Source organism: Microcebus murinus, chromosome 18 (assembly GCF_040939455.1).
Source record: "Microcebus murinus isolate Inina chromosome 18, M.murinus_Inina_mat1.0, whole genome shotgun sequence".
NCBI classification, from domain to species: domain Eukaryota; kingdom Metazoa; phylum Chordata; class Mammalia; order Primates; family Cheirogaleidae; genus Microcebus; species Microcebus murinus.
This window is the reverse complement of record NC_134121.1, coordinates 22,603,589-22,617,738: the sequence shown is the minus strand read 5'-3', so window position 1 is coordinate 22,617,738 and position 14,150 is coordinate 22,603,589. Positions and strand designations below refer to the sequence as shown.

The 14,150-nt window shown below is 46.8% G+C and overlaps 1 protein-coding gene and 1 non-coding gene across 2 annotated transcripts; one reads left to right on the top strand and one right to left on the bottom strand.

Annotated features, from left to right (window-relative positions):
- Positions 1-23: 23 nt before the first annotated feature.
- On the bottom strand, positions 24-164 carry LOC142862220 (U4 spliceosomal RNA). Its single transcript, XR_012913303.1, has one exon. It is a non-coding gene; the product is annotated as a U4 spliceosomal RNA (small nuclear RNA).
- Positions 165-6,255: 6,091 nt separating this feature from the next.
- On the top strand, positions 6,256-14,084 carry TMEM97 (transmembrane protein 97). The gene is made up of 3 exons (XM_012740684.3): positions 6,256-6,485; positions 11,715-11,859; positions 12,777-14,084. Exons 1-3 carry the CDS (start codon positions 6,360-6,362, stop codon positions 13,025-13,027), a joined length of 522 nt encoding a protein of 173 aa, XP_012596138.1. The 5' UTR covers positions 6,256-6,359; the 3' UTR covers positions 13,028-14,084.
- Positions 14,085-14,150: the final 66 nt, after the last annotated feature.

The window sequence follows — 14,150 nt, the reverse complement described above, 5'->3', positions numbered from 1 at the left end:
TTTTTTTTTTTTTTTTTATCCAGTCCCCGTGGGGACCGTCAAAAATTGCCAATGCCGACTATATTGCAAGTCGTCATGGCGGGGTATTGGGAAAAGTTTTCAATTAGCAATAATCGCGCCTCGGATAAACCTCATTGGCTACGATACTGCCACTGCGCAAAGCTCTAGTATTCTTTAATATAGGAGAGTTCCTTTGCCTTTTCTTCTTTCTTGGCATTGGTATTTACGAAAATGTGAGGCCAATTGTCATGTAGAATGTGCCACTAAGATTTGTATTTGTCTTATTTTCTGATGGTTAGATTCGGGTTAAACATTTTTGGAAAGTGTATTAGAGAGGTGAAGTGTAGGAGTACTTCCTGTCCCATCAAATCAGGAAGCACAAATGTTAGTTTGTCTAATTTCTGGTGATACTAAGTGTCATTTGCTCAGGGTTGTGGTTGCCAGATCTCTCCACTGTAAAACTCCTTCTTGGTAATAAGTGATCTGGGGAGGGAGATTTTGAGACCTCATCTTATTCCTCAACAGATTTTCAGCCAGTGGTATCTACTGATGATCCTTGCTCCATATATTAGTGGTTGGGAAATAGTTTTTCCTACTGCTTCTACTTGGGGGTGGGGGTGGGGTTTCTTACAGACCTCAAATATTAATAGATGGAGCCATATAGTGAAGGCTCACCAAAATTCTTCTATTTGAACACACCTTCCATGAAGGTTCTCAGACTGCTCCTATAGGAAGCTATGGCAAAGTTGGCTCATAACACCAGTGAAATCTTGCCCTCTCCCCAAGCACATGGCTAGTCCACATTCCCAGACCCCCTAGTGGTAAGATGTGGGCGCCTGTGATTGGAAGGGCTGGGTGCCACTTCCAGGCCTAGGCTTAAGCACGATGAAGGCATCCCCTCCGTGCTTCCTTTCCCCTTGCTAACTACAACCCACGGCCAGGAAACCTTAACAAAGATGCCACTGTCTTAAAGCAGGTGTCAGTAAACTGACTGCCACAGGTCAAATCAGGCCCACTGCCTGTTTGGTTAATAAAGTCTAATGGGAACGTGGCCACATTCACTCATTTATATATTGTCTATAGCTTCTTTCACACAACAGCAGAGTTGAGTAGTCAGGACAGATACTGGCCCAAAAAGCCTAAAATATTTATTGTGTGGCCTTTTACAGAAAAGGTTTACCAACCCTTGCTCTAGTAGATAACAAGCACTCCACAAATGAGAAATGTTAACTCTTCCATTAAATAGGCCCCTTCCACTGCCAGATGTATTTGAGAGACCTCTATCTCGACACCTGACCCTAGCACCTACAACTTGTTCCTTTATTTAAGCACCAAACTTCTGGAAATATGTGATCTAGTATACAAATGCCAACCTCTTCCAGCCTTCTCCCACCAGTTCACCTTGCACACTGGAGCCAGATAAGTCTTCCTAAAACACTATTGTAGTCCTGAACTGCCTTGCTCAAGAACTCCCACTGTCTCCTTATTGCCCTAATATCAAATCTGTTGGCTTCTTAGCTTCCCAGAGCTCATAATCAGGCCCTGCTAGGACTAGGTGAGTTGAGAGAGACACCTCAGGCACACAACTTAAGTGGGTGCTAAAAAAAACTCAGGAATCAAGATAATGCAGTGTTTTTAAAACCTAAATGAAGTCTTCTGTCTCAAAATTAACCTCCACCGACTCTGCCTCTCTGCCCAGGTCACACGAAAAGGAGGTGACAGCCCAAGCCAGCTAGCCAGCTGCCCTCTGACTCTCCCCACACAGCCCCCTGCTGTGCCTCCAGTGCTGACAGAATGTGACCTTTTCGATAATGAACACCTGCACTTGGGCCTTGCCGTGGGAAGCCATCTGCTGACACGCCAGCAGCTTTCCAGGTCTTATCATTTTCCATTGCAGCAGAACCTCTTGCAACCTGATACAGCTACATCGCGCCATTGGTTGGCTTTCCCTACGCCAGTGTCCCCTTCTCACTGTTACACTAGGTGACAGCCTGCGTGTGCCAGAGCAGTCCCACTTTCACATTTAGTTCCCTTAACAGTGAGCCCCAGCTACGTGTTGATAAAGTGAAGGTGCATAAGGCACAGTCCTTGTTTTCAAGGCACCTGCGATCTGCTGGGGACACACCCACAGACACGGACTCAGACCAGTGCTGCTCACAGCGGAAAGGAATAGACTTTTAGAGACAGTGCCACCAAAACAGGCAACTGGGTGGCCCTCAACAGGGCATTGAAATACATATGGATGAAGGAGGGGGCAAGAGTGGGGTGAGCAGGGTGGGTGCATTTTAAGTAGAGAGCCGAGGAAAGAGCTTTGTACCGTTGCTGCCGAAGAGGAAAGTGGCCAGTATGGCCGGGGCTTCGGGCATCTTTCAGCTGGGGTCACAATGCTAGAATTCCTTTTCTACCACAATGGGGTCGACTGTTGGGCTAATGGTGTTTGTCTCATTACAAATAATTTTCAAAAGGTGCTAAACATTGTCTCTTAAGGACAAGAAAGTCACTTTTCCACAGTCCTCCTCAGGTGACCTCTCCCAGGGCCATTTGTGTTCTAAGACGTATCTGACCTCATCACATTACAAGCTGTGGTCCCCTACTAAAGGAATTTCAAACGTAAGACAGCAGCTGAACAGAGTTTTTTGGAGGGAGAGAACTTGGTGAAAGTGCTTGGCCTTGAAAATCTTTATCTGTAGATAACTTGGCTGGGTGAGCTGTTCTTGAGGAACAGTCTCACTGACAGCTGCACACTACCATGTTCCCTCCCTACAACAAGCAGTCATCAGCATCGTTCTCCAGGGATCTGTACCCCACGGCCGTAGAGCCATTCTGGGTGCTGGAAGGTGGAGCACACTGTTGCCAGCCCCTCTGCATGGTACAGCTGTGTACAGGGTGCTCCATCCTGGCCGGGCCTCTTCTGGCCCTGGTCTGGAGGGACCTGAGGGGAGAGCACAGCTCTGCCCTAGGGATAGGGGACCTGAACTAAACACCATTCAGACCCCTGTAAGAGTCAGGGGCTGGGAGTTAGGACACCAGGGTACTAGTCTCTGCCTTGTCACTCATTTTGTGACCTGGGACAAATAACTCTCCGTGCCTGTTTCTTCATGAAGTGTTAGGCCCTAGGTTATTTGTAAGGGCCCTCCCAGCCCTTCATATTCTTTTTCAGGTGAATGGTTTGGAGACAGGGAATGGAGAGCTGTATACAGTAGTCCCCCGCATCTGTGAAGAGTACATTCTGAGACCCAGTGGATGCCTGAACCAAAGATAGTACTGAACCCAATATATACTGTTTTTTTCCTATACATACATGCCTATGACAAAGTTTAATTTATAAATTAGGCACAGTAAGAGATTAACAATAGGACAATTATAAAAAAATACTATTATAAATGGTACATGAATGTGGTCTCTCAAAATATCTTGTACTATAGATCTTAGCAACCTCAGCATTCTTTTCTCTTTCCTTACTAAGTTGAGACCTTTCACCTTTTCACTTAAAGGAAGCACTTTATGGCTTCTGTTTGGCATATCTGAATTGCCACGTCACTACTCTTGTGCTTTGGGGCCATTAGTAAGTAAAATAAGGGTTACTTGAGCACAAGCACTGACACCTGGATGGTCCATCTGATAACAGAGATGGCTACTAAGTGACTAATGGGGGGGGGAGTGGTGAGACAGTGTGAATATGCTGGACAAAGGACAGTTCACATCCTGGGCAGGACAGGGTAGGATGGTGCACAATTTAAAACTTACGAATTGTTTATTTCTGGGATTTTCCATTGAATATTCCGGGACCATGGGTAACTGAAACTGTAGAAAGTGAAACCGAATAAAGGAGGACTACTGTACATAGACCTGGAGGCTACAGGACAGGCTGGGAAGGAGCAACTTGCCTTAAAGCTTTACTTCGTGGGAAAAAACCCTCTTTTCTCAGGTCACCTAAGGTTCCCCAGGCATCAGCTTGTTTTTTTCTGGAAAAAAGCAGCAGCTAGTTCTGAGTTCTCCCTGCCTGGGTTCCCCCTTGGAGCACCTGGAGCAGGAGGAACAGCACTGTACATCTCTCCCTCCCTCTGGCTGCAGCACTGGGGTCCTGGGCAAGGCCGACCCAAGAAACCCAGGACACATCAGAACTTGGTGTTCTCACAGTGCTCAGCCACCCATGCCGTTCATCCCTTGCTCCTCACACACCAAGGAGCCTCCACGCCCCTCTCCTGCTGTCTCCTTACTCCCTGCTCTGATTGTTCTCCTCTAGTAGACATCCCCTCCTCCCCAGCCAAACCCTTCCACACCCTCAGCCGTTACCTCCTGCAGTAACAGGCACCTGGCTCTCCCTGGAACTCAGCTTCCCCACAGCCCTCTCCAGCATGGGCTGCTCACTTTCCCACACTCATCAGGGTTACAGTGAGGGTCACCAGCCTCCCTCCTCCCCAAGGCCATGTCCACACCATTTCCCCTCCACCCTCAGCCCATGCCCACCTTCCTCCTGGTAACTCCCCTTATACACCAGCCGTTTCATAACCTGATCGCCACCACCATCGTAGGTGGCCTTCGGGCTCTGTCCCTTGACCTCATCCCCAAAGACCTTCCCCTCCGCTCCATTTCAACCACACCCTCCTATGGGCAGAACCTCTTCCTGACACCAGGAACTCAGACATTGCACCCCTGTCATGATCCCCCACTCTCTCAGTCTACCAGTCCGTGACTCTCATCGCATTAGCACGTCTTCCTCAGCAGGGCCTCTCAGCAGCTCACTTCTCCACTCTCTCTCAGCCTGCCTCTGGCCTCACATTCTCCCTACCCAGCAGGAATTGCACAATACCTCACTTCATCCACTCTCTTGTTCAATGCCTCAAAATCACCTTTCTCTTTCTGAATCCCAACTCTGGATGACTCCAACCACCTTTTTCTGAGCAGACTCCACACTAGAGAAAAACACACAGCCTAGGAGATCAATCAATGTTCACCCACCTCAACTGGGCCCTCAACACTGCCAGCAACTCCCCTGTCTCAGTTCCACGGTGCCCACGCAAGAGCACAGACCTCCTGGGACCTAACCCCAATCCTTCCATTTCCTCCACCTCCAGGGCCTTGAACCACATTTCTTGCTCTCTTCCTACTGTATGGACAACCTCTCCCCATGTCCAGACACTTCAAACAGAATCTAAACAATCTCAAGTCTCTCATCTGAAAGACAAATACATGATCTCTTGAGTACTCCCTTCAGCAACTTCCCCTTGTCTCTTCTCCCTTCGTGACCAGATGTCTACACTCCCTGCCTCCATTTCCTCACTTTCTTACTCCTTGCCCTGCTCTTAACCTGGCTCCTGCCCCCACCACACCACGCGTGTTCTCCACAGGGGCACTGGTGGGCACCTGACACGCTTTGCCCTCCCTCCTTCCCCATGACATCACACTCTTTCTGGCCCATCGCTATCTCAGTCCCCTCTTCTCATGACTCCTGCGGCTGGAGCTCGTCTAGGATCTCTTCCAGGCCTTCTGCTCTCCATCAAACGCTGATGCCTCACAAATCTACATGTCCAGACAGGTGCACCCAAGACCTACTGGCCACCTCCACTCATATGCTGCAGACTGCTCAGTGTCAGCATGGCCAAAACCGAATTATCTTCCCCTATACTCACTTCCCCTCTTCGCAGCAAACGACAGCCCCATCTATCCCGCTCCAAGCCAGACTCGGGCCCAGCGGAGAGTGAAAGATCAGTATCTGCTGAATGCGTAAACGAATCTTGATCCCCCTCATCCTCCACGCCAATCACCAAGTCCTGTCACTTCACCTCCTACTACATCGCTCGAGGCCGCCAACCACCCGTGCCGCACCGGGATCCCGCGCACCACAAAGCCTGTGGGCCGGCCCGCTCTGTGGCCCCATCCGCTACGCTGGGAGCGCCACGGCCCAGCACTAGCGGCCCCGGCCCATACTACGCAAATGGAGTGGCTGAATGGAGTCACGGGCGAAAGCGACCACCGACAGCAGCCGCCCCGAGCCCAAGCGCCACGCGCCCCGCGTACACGCCCGGCCGTCACGCCCCTTCCAGCATCGGGGATCAGCACTCCGCGCATGCTCACCGTCCGACGTGGCTAAGGCCCAGCCCACGCGGCACGCCCGGCGGCCAATGGAAACAGTTTGTGAGGCGCCTTCTCTACGCGCTACACTCAGATGAGCCAATGGGCACTTCCTGCTGGGAGCCACGCCCCCTGCCCACGCGCCCCGGCTCCCCGTCCGCCAATGGGAGAGGCCTGCATAGCCCCCCAGGAGGGCGGGGCGGCGGCCGAGGCGCCGGGCCCGGGACTGCGCGCGGAGCGGCGCTTCTTCCCACACCAGCAGGGCCAGGCCCAGCCGGCGGACCATGGGGGCTCCGGGTGCCAGGCGCTGCGTGGAGTTGCTGATGGGCGTCTACTTCCTCAGCCACATCCCCATCACGCTGTTCATGGACCTGCAGGTGGTGCTGCCGCGCGAACTCTACCCGGACGAGGTGAGGGGCGCCCGGTCTGTCCCGGCCCGCGGGTCGCCAGTCCGAGACCCGTCCGCACGTGCGTCCCGCGGGCCCTCCCTCCCCACCTCGCCCGTCCAGGGGTCCGGTTCTGCCCCCTTTCCCCTCCCGCCTTCCCTGGGCCCTTCCCATTCTCCGACCTACTCCTTACCTAACCTCGCCTGGACGTCTTCCTCGGGCTTTTTCTTTATCCCACACCCTTCTCCCAGGCTGCAAGGGCAAATGCTTTGTTCCCTTTATTTCTTCCCTGGGTATGTTGAAGGCTCCCACGATTCCACCTCTGATCAGTTGTCGGTGTTGGAGGGAAGTAGCCAGTGTCTAAAATCACGTGTTGCATTTGTTTTAAAGTTGTGTTTTTCGGAAGGGCTATAAAATACCAGTCTAATCCCACAGAAGAAATCCGGGTAGAATTAGGTCCGTCTAAAAGTTTAGCACCTTCGTTGGTGCAGTTTGGGCCTTCACAAATCGTCACTGCTTCAAAATCAGGATTCAGCAACTTCAAAAGCTTAAGAGTAAATTAATGACACCTTTTTAAATCACTTTTAATATTTGGTTTGAATAAGAAGGATCCCGTGAGGCGAAATAAAGGTGAAAAGCGCCATTTCCTGGTTGCTGGAGAGCATTCTTGACCCTAAAGTTTGCTTTACTGCCTTTTTTTTTCCTCCTTTAGATCTCCCTTTTTTTTTTTTCCTTGACACTGTAACCTTCTTCCATGGAATTCATGTCTTCAGGTCTGTTTCTCCAACCTGTCTGCAGAACTGTGGGCAAGACTGGTTCACCTAAAGATCCGATTTTGCCTCTGTTTCTCCTTAAATGTTTTTTCTCTGCAGGACAGGGGTTCTTAATCTGAGAATCATGAACTCCCAAGAGTGTGTGCAAAAGTTGCTCACGCCTTGTGTTTCCTGGAAGGAGCGTCTGTAGCTCCCATCAACTTTTCTAGGGGTCTCATCCTCCCAAAAAGGTTAAGAGCCACTGCTCAAGAATGTTCCCCCGCTCCCATAAGTCTCCTTTTTGTTTGCTTCTAGAACCAGCAATAAATGGGAAGACCTCTGACCTTTTCCTTGAAAAAAGCTTAGGTAGTGTGTGGCGAGAGCATTGGATAGCAGTCTGGGGACTTGGTTCTTCCAAGAACTGGGTGGTTGTCTTGGGCAGGTCAGGGCTCTATAGCCTCAGCTTACAAGTCATGCATGACTTATAGTCATATAAGAGATTTGGGTTAAATTATAAGTTCAAATATATACAGAGTGTTTTAGTTTGCTATTGCTGCTGTGATAAGTTACCACAAATGTAGTGACTTAACACAGATATTCTTTTACAGTTCTGGTCAGAGGTTTGAAATGAACCTTATAGGGCTAGAATGGAGGTGTCGGCAGGGCTGGTTCCTTTTTGGATTTCTAAGGGGGAATCTGTTCCTTGCATCTTCAAGTTTCTGGTGATTATCAACGTTCCTTGGCCTATGGCTGCATCACTTCAGTCTCTGCTTCAGGTTGTCACAGTACCCCCTTCTGTGGTCGAATCTCCTTATGCCTCACTTTTTTTTTTTTTTTTTTTTTTTTTTTTGAGACAGCGTCTCACTTTGTTGCCCAGGCTAGAGTGAGTGCTGTGGCGTCAGCCTAGCTCACAGCAACCTCAATCTCCTGGACTCAAGCAATCCTGCTGCCTCAGCCTCCCAAGTATCTGGGACTACAGGCATATGCCACCATGCCCGGTTAATTTTTTTTTCTATATATATTAGTTGGCCAATTAATTTCTTTCTATTTATAGTAGAGACGGGGTCTCGCTCTTGCTCAGGCTGGTTTCGAACTCCTGACCTCGACCAATCGCCTATCTCAGCCTCCCAGAGTGCTAGGATTACAGGCATGAGCCACTGTGCCCGGCCTATGCCTCACTTTTATAAGGATGCTTGTCATATATTCAGGGCCCACCAGATAACCCATCTTAGCATCCTTAACTTAATCATATCTGTAAAGTTCCTCTTGCCAAATAAGGAAAGAGTCACAGGTTCCAGGGATTAGGACATGGATATCTTTGGAGGCCATTCAGCCTACCACAAGACCAAATAGTGCATTTTCTTTCTAAAGAGGTCATTGTAGCTCTGTGCTGGCCATTAGTTCCTTGAAAAAAGGAGAACCTACTGTAGTATTGACATATCTGTGGTTTTGAAACCTGTATAGCCAAAAAATCTTAGGCTGCCTGTTTACAGTCTCTGATGTTATCGGTCCCTTTAATACTTGGTAAGTAGCATGTTAGTCCATACAGACCTTCCAGATTTACCAGCTGCTGGTTCCTTTCTCCTTTCTGAATGTGCCATTCTCCCACAAGTCCTTGTTCACCACTCACAAAACACAATGAAAAGGTGCCCAGCATCATAAAGACCCCATTTAAAGACATTTGATTTGGTAAAACTTTCTCACCTTTATTTTTTTAATGTTGTCTTACTTCAAAAGGCCCAATGGCCAGTGCAGGCAGGATCTGGCCAGAAACTGTGTGTGTGTATGTGTGTGTGTGTCTGTCTGTCTGAGGATGTTTCAGGGCTTCAGCATAGGGTCATCCTGGCTTGGAAGGCCCATGCCACTGTTCAGTTGCTGCTTTGAGGTAAGGAATGGTGATTTTGTTGCTTCTCTAGGGGGAAAATAACAATACAAGCCTTGAGTTATTCTCAGATTCTCTTTGAAAAATACCAAAATTCAACATCTGTTGTTTTTCCTCCCTAAATAGAAGGAATTTTTCCCTAGAACTAAAAAAGCCAGTGTGAGATCACATAATGGTTGGGCTGAAATTTGCAAATTAAAATTTTTTTGTGGTTTAAACCAAATCAACACTTGGAGAACTTATGAAACAGTAAAATAATTTAGTTTGGATTGGAACATGGGAAGGAGAGGATGGGAAACATTTTGTGTTATCATTTGCAGCTGGGTAACATTGCTTCTGTTAATCTAAGGAAAAGCAGGTGAGCATCTATCTAGATCTGAAATCAGTCTGTGTTCTCATCCTAAATTAGAAAAGTGCAAGATTGTTCAGTAAGCAACCTCTGGTTTAGAAAGCCAGTGTGCAGGCCAGGTGAATCTTTTCATGGATAACTATGGTAAGTTGAGTCAAATGTGAATCGAGTATAAATGGAAATAGTTTTATTAATAATACCTTTTTGGAAAATCTTAAGTAATTATTAATGGCCAGTTACATGCTGTGATTTTAATACGATTAAATTTAAACATCTTCCAGTATATGTTCAATTAAGTAATCTTATATGCTAGCCGTGGTTCCAAAGACTATCTGTGTTAGCAAGGTGGGCACTATTACTGGCCCTGCTTTATAGATGAGGAAGCAAGTATAGAAAGATTAAAGGCCTTGCCCAGAGCCAGGCACTCTGCCCCAGGTCCCACGCTCCCCACCACTCTCCTGGGGACCTGGGCCGCCTCCTGGCATTAGGTAGCTGGTATATAACTGTGGACAAGTGACTGGGTCCTAACTGATTATGAGAGCTGGCTGATTAGAATATTTTTGAAGTTCGCTAATCTCATTCTGCAGCCCTTATAAATTATAGCACTGTGTAAGTCTGCCTCCGTTTATGAAGGTGGATCTGAGAGATTCTATACGAATTAAATAGAAAATGAAGTTCAAATGGACCAGAATGCCTTTTAAATTATACAGCAAATCTTTTAAAACAAGTAGTTTCCTCCAATATTTTTAAAAGTAATCTAACAAGCAAAAAAGGATCTTAAAAACATTTAGTCCAAGTTGCTCATTTTCCAGATGACAAAATGGAGCCCTGGAGAGGGACAGTGCTTAACCTTTACAAGTATTTCCTGCCATGTTACTGTCCTCAGAAGTGCTTAGGAGTAAACAAAGGGTATTGCCATGAATTTTCATTTCAAATCGAGTATAAATTAGAGATTGGTCAACAAATTGGTTATCTAGCCAGAGCCTCTCTGAAATTAATATTACGCCAACAGAACGTTTGTTTCTGGATGTTTGCTTATAGCTCGCTCGCAGTGGCGAGGCCTCTATTTCACAACAGTGAGCCTTTATCTTTTGATTAAAATTTAACAGGAAAAATGCCCTTGGATTTTCCATCGCAAGATAAATTCTTACCCTGGAGTTGCTTTTATTCGTCTTAATGTCAAGACATACTTGGCATTAAGGCATGTGTGTCAGGACAAGGCCACCTCCAGAAGGTTAAACACGACAGACTTTGAGTAGTCCACATAAAGCTGAGAGCCCAAGCCGCTGGGCTCCTATAAAAGCAGAAAATGGGCAGCCTCAATCTCTGCCTCCTTCCTCTGCCTGTAGCCACGTCTACGTGGATCTGCATCTTTTTATTCGACGGGGTGATTATAAGGGTGGGGCCCAAGCTAAAACAGACCGCTAACTCTCAAGACTTGCACAGCCTAGAAGATGTGAAGTTTGTAGGTTAGGGCAGACTTTGATCTTCCGCTAATATCCTACTGGTCTCCTCAAAGAAAACAATTTAGAATTAGGGGAAGTAAGAATGATAAGGAACTTATTTGCGATACTGGCGTTAAAGCGTCCAAAATTATATCCCCACAGTGGTTAGATTTACCTCCCTTTCCATCACTACCCCTCCCCCCCAAAAAAAGGAGAGGGAAATTCATTTCATTTCTGTATTTGAGGGAATCTGGCCTTTGGTGAATGGCACATGTTGTGAAAGGAAAAACGTCAGGATGGTTTTCCCTTTTTTAAAAAAACAAAGAATGATATTGTTGGCAGAAATGTCATGTTTTTCCATTCAGTGAACATCCCGAGAGCCTACCAAGTGCCAGGTACTTATTGTTGGTTTTTGTTTTGTTTTTTTGAGACAGAGTCTCACTCTGTTGTCCAGACTAGAGTGCCGTGGGGTCAGCCTAGCTCACAGCAGCCTCAGACTCCTGGGTTATTGTTGGTTCTTGACAATGGATATGTGTCTTGACACCTGGATATGTGATGTCACGGGGCTATGAACAAATGCTGGGTAGCACAAAGGAGGAGCTAGAAGAATTGAGAGAAACTTCAGAAAAGGTAGCATTTGTGTTAGGGCTAATAAGATTTTACTAAATGTCTATGTTTAGGCCATGTCACAAAAGCAAGCCGGTGTGCCATTGGCCAAGGGAGCTAAGTAACGACGGACTCATCCAGTGGATCTTCACATGAGTTGGAGCTGAGCCTCTCCAGGCCAAGTGGCTGTCATTCATCATGATCATTGTCTCTTTCCAGTTTAGAAACCTGCTGAAGTGGTACACCAAGGAGTTCAAAGACCCTCTGCTACAGGATCCCCCGGTGTGGTTTAAGTCCTTCTTGTTCTGTGAGCTTCTGTTTCAGCTGCCTTTCTTTCCCTTTGCAACATATGCCTTCTTCAAAGGTTGGTAAATGGTAGGAAAGTCCCATTTTTGCTCAGAAATCTTTTGGAAATGTATCTCCAAGGGAGAGAGGAATGGTCCGGTAGTTTGTATGAGGGGGCCATCAGATCGGGGGAAATAGCCAGGATAGATCATGTAAAGGGGACATTAATGTGGCCTAGACTGTGTGTGGGTTGCGTGGCTGCTTCAGTTATATGGCAATGTCTCTCACACACATAACACCTGAGGCCACTAAAAGGATGAGTTTGTTCCCTTTTGTTTCCCACACACACATACAGAATTGATTTCTGTTATCACTGGCTTTGACTTTTCTGCTTTGTATAGTATCATACTGACTTATTTTTTTTTTTTTTTTACATATATAAACACAAGTGTATATCATACTGACTTATAAACAGTAGCATCCAGCTAATCCCTAAAGGGCTTAACTTCTCATTTAAAATTTATTCTTACAGTGTATTCATATACTTAATGCTTTTATAAAGAAGGTGGCCATACCTGTGTACTTGATACCTAACCTAGTGCAGCTGAAAAATGTTTATTTCCCACTGGAGTCCCCCAGTGTCACTGAGTCCGCCTCTTGATCTTCTCACCTGTATGTAATTATTTCATGCACAAACACTGCAGGACAGGGGTTTAGGTCTAACTGGTAATGGCAGTTTTACCGAATTACATTCCAGCCCCTACCCTTGGCTTTTTGGCAGTGAGCTGGGGTGCCAGCTGTCATGTAAGTTTGCATGTTGAGCAGTATAACATCCAGTTTTCCATTTGTTCTGACGTTCCACTTGGAGAAGGGGACAGAAAGATTTGACTGAGGGGAGCAGGCAAGCAGAAACAGGGTAGAGAATGTCATGGACATCCTTGGAGTCCCAAGCAAACCTCTGACCCTTGCTCTTTTCTTTTCCTCTAACTACTTCAGGAAGCTGCAAGTGGATCCGAACCCCTGCAATCATCTACTCAGTTCACACCATGACAAGTTTAGTTCCAATTCTCTTCACGCTTTTATTTGAGAATTTCTCCAAAGCCAGTGGTTTCAAAGGACCTGAGACTTTGCATGAACGATTAACCCTTGTAACCGTCTATGCCCCCTACTTACTCATCCCTTTCATACTTCTACTTTTCATGTTGCGGAGCCCCTACTACAAGTATGAGAAAAGAAAAAAAAAATGAAACCACCACTGGCCCAGGGAAGAAGCCCATGGAGCAGTTGCCTATTGGACTCACTACAAGGAAAACAGCTCCGAACCAAACCCGTGTCTTCAGCAGCATTTGAAACATACCAGCAGCAACACAAAAGAGCAAGATAGTGGCAGGAGCCTGTCAAACCCTCCCCCTCCAAAGGCACTGAGATGAAGAGGCTGATCAGCTCTGAGGGTGGGCAGAGGGTGTGGGCTAGGGTTTAGGGAAGTGGTGCCAAATACCTCACTTATGTGCCTAAGTTCCACTGCAGAACTGCTAACTGCAGAACCAGACCAGAAACTGGATAAGCTTCCAAGAACACAGCCTGCTTGAAAAGTTCATGAGTCATTTGACCTACAGCACATCTGGCTAAACCCTGGACTCTGACTCTGCAGCATATCACCAATCAGCAAAATGAATAATGGGATGTTTGAGGCCATTTTAAAATTTGAAGTTATGCCTCTTTAATATTCATCAAAATTTCTATCATGTTTTCTTGTCCCCACCTCTATCCCTGGGGGGGGGGGAGGACTATGCAAAAGAGGTTTGAACTCTTCCTTACAGTTCAAGCCATAGCATGACTTTCGATCAGAAATGGGTCAAACCAGAAAGTGTTTTTATTTCTGTTTTAAACAGGTCATCCCAGGAGAAGAGATTTTTTTTAAAAGTCATCCTGTATCCACATCTTAGTCTTCCTTATTTTTAGAGACCATCTGACATAAGTGCTTTACTCTGAAGTCTGACATCTCAGGCCTGATCCTTCGTGGACAACTGTACTCTTCCTGATGACTGTGATCATGTTCTCAGAAGAAGGGAAGCAGGATGATAGCTGGGCATGACATACCCACTGTGCGCATATAGGGTCTCTTCACATTAGTGCTTTGTATTCCATTAGCTTTCTTTAAATCTGTACTCAAGGCCAACACTAAAAGATGGTACACAACAAGTCCCCGTCAATTCCCTGTTTTGCTCACAGGTTGTACTGCTCTGATTGGTGGTGGTGGTGTCTGATTTGTGTGTCTGGTCTAAATAAAAGCTGCTGATCACTGCCTGGCTTGCTTTGTGGATGGAGGGGCTATAGAATCCAGGGTTCTCTCACAATGGTTAAACATAA

Coding starts and splice junctions, on each gene's coding strand:
- TMEM97 (XM_012740684.3), top strand. CDS start 6,360: ATGGGGGCTCCGGGTGCCAGGCGCTGCGTGGAGTTGCTGATGGGCGTC. Junction 6,486..11,714: donor GCGAACTCTACCCGGACGAG/GTGAGGGGCGCC, acceptor GTCTCTTTCCAG/TTTAGAAACCTGCTGAAGTG. Junction 11,860..12,776: donor AACATATGCCTTCTTCAAAG/GTTGGTAAATGG, acceptor TAACTACTTCAG/GAAGCTGCAAGTGGATCCGA.